This window comes from Xyrauchen texanus, chromosome 43 (genome assembly GCF_025860055.1).
Source record: "Xyrauchen texanus isolate HMW12.3.18 chromosome 43, RBS_HiC_50CHRs, whole genome shotgun sequence".
NCBI lineage: Eukaryota > Metazoa > Chordata > Actinopteri > Cypriniformes > Catostomidae > Xyrauchen > Xyrauchen texanus.
Genome location: NC_068318.1, coordinates 32,760,789 through 32,766,788, shown reverse-complemented (window position 1 = coordinate 32,766,788; position 6,000 = coordinate 32,760,789). Strand labels below are relative to the sequence as shown.

The following is a 6,000-nucleotide window of genomic DNA, read 5'->3' as shown; positions in this document are numbered from 1 at the left end:
GAATGGGGTCAAGGGAACACACACACACACACAAAACACACTCTGACATCCATATCAACACACACACAATTTTATCTGCTTCATGTATTCAGTTGTCCTACAGTGCTCTATAATACAGCAAACAGAGAATAGGGGAAAAGCTTGTATTTGATTTTTCTGATATATAAGATTCCCTGATTTATTAAATCTAGAGGTTAAAAAAGTTACTTTTTATTTTTTAATACTTGTTCAATTTAATGTGAATACTTTTTTACTTTCACTCAAGTATTTTTTTCGGCTAGAAACTTCGACTTTTAATTGAGTAATATTTTCACTTAAGTATAATTACGTACTTTTTACACCCCTGCCAAAACCAATGGCAGAGATTGCCAACGGTCAACAGATAGAGCGGAGCCAATCACGTTTTAGATACAGACATCGTCTGTCAAGCGATTCGATAATGCGCATGCGCATTAGCTATACAAGACGGGAAAGTTTCGTTTTTTAGCATAATCTGAGGTAAAGGAGTACAATTTATGATACAAGTGTTGTCATATTTTACAGCTGATTTGAAATATTTTCTTTGATCCTAATATTGACCAAACTTTATGGAGATTTCGGTCTTTCCGCCATTCAAGTAGATAGGAGCTGCACTTGTATGCTGCTTAGAGCAATAGCTCCCCGGGAGCGTTCCAAAGATGGCTGCCGAGTGAACTGGCTTGCTAAAAACATAGGGCAGTGGATTGCGCATGCGCGGTTCGCCATATTGCGCTGCTGGGCGTGAAAATCACCGTGACTACATTGTTTATTACCGTCTCTCGTATTCTTGTACAGAAAACATCTTACTCTTCTCACTGTCTGTCAGTGTTATCGCTCAAACGTGGAGCTTTTGGCTTCTGTCGTCGCTTTATATCGTTTCAAAAATCAGTTTGATGCGTTTGTCTGACAGAAGTGTGTCAACCGCTAACAAGATTCACGCCAGAAAACTAAAAAACTGGATAAATACAGACAAATTTACCAGCTGGAGACAAGAGAGGTATTGTATTTTATATTGAATGTCTTGTTTAAATGTGTTGTATCTGTCTTTAATGAGGGGTTAAAGTCTGGACTGACTGTTTTCATCAGATAACATGTAGCAGATTGTGCTAACACTCTCAAATCATGTTGTTTACATTCACTCAAACTTATTTATAAATCAGTTTTAGGTGTTAATCACAGATCTACACCACTGTTTTAACCTTTTATGCTTTATACAATTAAGCTCCTCGTTAAACCCCTGTGTGTTTTGTTCAACTTCCTGTTGTTGTATTAAATTGATTTTTATTTATTTATTTTCTATTAAAGTCTTGATGCAAAAAATTATGTCAAACTTCTTGGTGAACATAATAATAATTTATACACCACCGTATTTTAGCATGAAACCAGCGATCTAATATATAAGATTCCCTGATTTATTAAATCTAAACCCTAAAAAAAGTAATTTTATATGTAAAATCACTATTATGATATGAATAGATGCTCTTATATGTGCAATCAATGGACAAATATTGATCATAAAGTCCATTATATACCCAAAATAAACATTCTTTATGACCTGATATCTGATAAAAGTCCTTTATATATATATAAAATCACTATTATGATATGAATAGATGCTCTTATATGTATTACATTAACGTCCCTTCTCTTCACAGGGGTCAGCGTAAATGGACCCTGTCCTGGCAGCAGCGTGTTAATTCTGAACTCTTGCTGATAATCTGCTGAAACGCGTTTGAAACGGCACACGGCCGCCTCTCAGAGGCCAATAATAAGTGCACAATGTCCATCACAAACACACCGACCAGTAATGATGCCTGTCTGAGCATCGTCCACAGTCTGATGTGCCACAGGCAGGGCGGCGAGAGCGAGACGTTCGCTAAGCGGGCCATCGAGAGTCTGGTTAAGAAACTGAAGGAGAAGAAAGACGAGCTGGATTCACTCATCACGGCCATCACCACTAACGGAGCTCATCCCAGCAAATGCGTCACCATACAGCGCACGCTAGATGGACGACTGCAGGTATATGGATAGATCGTATGTACCAGTCAAAAGTTTGGATACACTTGAGGGAATTTGTGCCATGCTCTTGTGATTATGACGCTGTTCCTCTCTGTGTTTAGGTGGCCGGGCGTAAAGGGTTTCCTCATGTCATATACGCACGGTTATGGCGATGGCCAGACCTTCATAAGAACGAGTTGAAACATGTCAAGTACTGCCAGTTTGCCTTTGACTTGAAATGTGACAGCGTGTGCGTGAACCCTTACCATTACGAGCGGGTGGTGTCTCCAGGAATAGGTCAGACTCAACTATTGTTTTATAGTGCAAGCACAGTTTGTCATTTATTTTTTATTTAACTGGTCTATGTTTTCTCCTAGACTTATCTGGACTTACACTGACAAGCTCTGGTGAGTGACACTTTCTCTAGAAATATACTTTGCTTAATGTAATTTTTCTTTTTTTTTATGCTTTTTGCCCCATGTTGAAGAGATTTGTCTGTTAGTCAACCTAATTATTTAAGGAATATTCCGGGTTCAATACAAGTTAAGATCAATCGACTGCATTTGTGACTATGTTGATTACCATAACATGTATTTGAATTTTCAACTTGTCCCTTGTTTATTTAAAAAAAGCAAATAACGTTGTTGGAGTGATGCATTTACAATGGAAGTGAATGGGACTAGGGCTGGGACAACGCTGACGCAAAAAATACATTGTCGACACCTAAAGTTTTCACTTATAGCTATTAATAATGCGCTTATAGCTATGAATGTCATGAAAATACATTGAGGACACTGACAACGCGCTGACAGACAGGACCAAGCAGGTAACATTTAATAAAGTCTCAACTTTCAAATTTGGTCATTCAAAGAAAATTAAACCATAAATAGGCCTACTATTTTGTGGCTCTTTAATGTGTCGTGACAGATTGCCTCAGTTAAAGCTGCTCGTGAACCGATCATCTTTTCCTTGGTTAATTTATAGCATCAAATAGGCTAAACATGAATGTAGCCTACATCAGAAGGACTGTTGTTTTAACCACGGAAAGACGTCAGTACGGTAGCCAACAATCCATTATTCAAATTCAAATCCACCGACGTTAATCTACTACTACTCGACTACTTTGTCGGACAAAAATGGCGTATTATGATTGATTGATCAGATCGCCAGTCAATCAAACTCCCTTTTTTTATAAACATTTTATACACCCCCACCCCCGATGAAACCAGTATTACCGGTGTTGTCACAAGTTGATTAATCGAAATCGAATCGGCTGGGAAAAAAATTAATCGTTAGATTAATCGATGTATCGAAAAAATAATCGCTAGATTAATCGTTTAAAAAATAATAATTTATCCCAGCCCTAAATGGGACCAGTGCATAAACATGAAATTACACACATTTTGGGGGTCTGGGTATCTCAGCGAGTATTGACGCAGACTATCTCACCTGGAGTCGCGAGTTTGAATCCAGGGCGTGCTGAGTGACTCCAGCCAGGTCTCCTTAGCAACCAAATTGGCCTGGTTGCTAGGGAGGGTGGAGTCACATGGGGTAACCTCCTCGTGGTCGCTATAATGTGGTTCTTGCTCTCGGTGGGGCGTGTGGTGAGTGACTCCAGCCAAGTCTCCTTAGCAACCAAATTGGCCCGGTTGCTAGGGAGGGTGGAGTCACATGGGGTAACCTCCTCGTGTTCACTATAATGTGGTTCTTGCTCTCGGTGGGGCGTGTGGAGAGTTGTGTGTGGATGCCGCGGAGAATAGCGTGAAGCCTCCGCACACGCTACGTCTCCATGGTAACACGCTCAACAAGTCACGTGATAAGATGCGCGGATTGACGGTCTCAGATGTGGACGCAGTTGAGATTCCCGGATTGAGGCGAGTCACTACGCCTGTCACTAAGCGCGCATTGGGAATTGGGCGTTCCAAATTGGAAATAAAATAAAAATACACACTCTTTCAAAAGATGTAAACGTTATATGTGTAAACATGACTCTTGCTGATTCAAGTCTCTGTTCTACATGATTTTAGTGCAATTCAATTGATTAAAACGTTTACTAAAGTTGTCATTTTGGATATAACTCCACACTATAAAGGTTAGTAAGCTATTGTAGCACACTAAAATAATTTAAACCTGTATGATGTTTACATCTTGTAGTATACTTTTGATACTGTTTGTAATTTAAGTTTTGTGCACTGACCCCATTCACTTTCACTGTGACTGCCACATAAAGGAGGGACGAGTTGAGAAAATATTATTTTGTGGTAATCAACATTATGTCGCAAATGCTGTTGATTGAGTTTAACTGAGCTAAACCCTGTAATATTTCTTTTAATACACGTTCCTGGTCTTATTGCACACAGGATATCTATACCTGTTATTCCAAAGAATGTCTTAATCGTTATCAAGTTTTATGAACTTGTTCCACCTCTGCGACAACATTTGGCTGACGTCACTTAAGCATCACACACCATTATATAATGTCAACCATTAAGTTGAAGATGACCTAAACATTAATACATATTTCTGGTCTTGCACCGCAAACTCACATTTAACTTTGACTCCATTCTGGTATGGAACGCAGACTTTTCACCATCCAATCAATTCCTGATGGATAAAATCCATCCAAAAGGTCACATAGTGTGTTGCGAATGCCATGCCATGCTGACCGTGTTCCTATGGTGGTTTTTAGGTCCGTCAGCACTGATGGTAAAGGATGAGTATGATTATGACGGTCAGCAGTCTCTGCCCAGCTCTGAGAGTCACATGCAGACGATTCAACACCCTCCGTCCAGACCGGTGAACCAAGAGCCCTTCAACACCCCAGCGATGCTGCCGGCAGCTGAGGGCAGCACATCAGCCTCCACCTCCGCCTTCCCCAGTATCGCGGTGGGATCCACAAGTACGACACACTGTCTCTCCTTTATATCCTTTAACATCATAGGCCATGCTGAAAAGCCTTCGCATTTGTGGATGTGTCCTGTTCTCCATTGGTGTTTAATGGGGCTGGGCGATATGACTGTAAACAGTGTGACGGTAGAAATTTTGCTGTGCCGTCTTTATGCCAGAAGATATATTTGCACGACTATCTACATATAAGCATGATAAACGTGGAGTAATGTGAAAATACAGAGTGTGACATGTCCAAAACAAGATAAGAACATTAGTTTAGGCTAGTTGTTTATGGTTGTTAACTTGCCCCATTAATATAGAATTAAACTGATGTGCAGTCACAGGTGTGTGTGTATATATCGGCTAGTTTACTGAATATGGCTCATCCGATCTAAATTGAAACCCCATTTATTCCTGGTGTTAAGAAGCTTTGGGCGCCACACATCGCTGTTTTCACCTGGTCACTTGAATGCATTTCCTGTGACCACTTGTGTTGGGATTTCGAGGGGAGGGTCTCTGTTTCGTGACAGTTTACTTTTAAAGCCACTTGTAACTGGCGACGTTTAAACTCTTGTTTTGGAGCCTCGGTTGAGTGACAGGTGAGGGGTGGCGCTTCCCTGCTCAGGACGGATAAGCACTTACACCTTAAATGCAATGCGGTTACATATGTTTCTGACCACATTCGTATGTTGTTTTTGTGATCTGATCACAAAATATTTTAGACCCCATTTATACCTGTATTTAGCGCTGACCACTTGTGATTGGAAATATGTGATTAAACCAATCTGGTCATGATTTTAGGCAAAACGGTTGAAACCATGAATATTATCAATTGCAATGAGACATAAAAGCATATTACTTTTGACCAACAGGTGGCGCTGTCACCAAATTGATGTGTGGTCAAGGATGACATATACACTTTCATGTCAATATGCCCAAAATGGCTGACATAGGACAATTTGGTATCACTCGACTCGACATCCCGCACAGAATCTAACAAGACCAGATTTGTGATTGTAGGTGAAACGGTCAGAAGTTATAAGCAAAAATATGCATTTTTCATATCTCGTGACCACTAGGTGGCGCTGTGCCGAA

The 6,000-nt window shown here is 40.2% G+C and overlaps 1 protein-coding gene across 3 annotated transcripts in view; it reads left to right on the top strand.

Annotated features, from left to right (window-relative positions):
* Window positions 1–754: 754 nt before the first annotated feature.
* LOC127635583 (mothers against decapentaplegic homolog 4-like) overlaps window positions 755–6,000 on the top strand; it is a 50,055-nt gene continuing 44,809 nt past the window's right edge. For all 3 annotated transcript variants that reach the window (XR_007969494.1, XM_052115718.1, XM_052115717.1), the window contains exons 1-5: window positions 755–1,015; window positions 1,674–2,037; window positions 2,139–2,313; window positions 2,394–2,423; window positions 4,706–4,915. Coding sequence is in view for 2 of the 3 variants with exons in the window: in XM_052115718.1 (XP_051971678.1) it covers window positions 1,798–2,037; window positions 2,139–2,313; window positions 2,394–2,423; window positions 4,706–4,915 (655 nt within the window). In the remaining variant the exon portion in view is untranslated. The remainder of the gene's footprint in view (window positions 1,016–1,673; window positions 2,038–2,138; window positions 2,314–2,393; window positions 2,424–4,705; window positions 4,916–6,000) is intronic.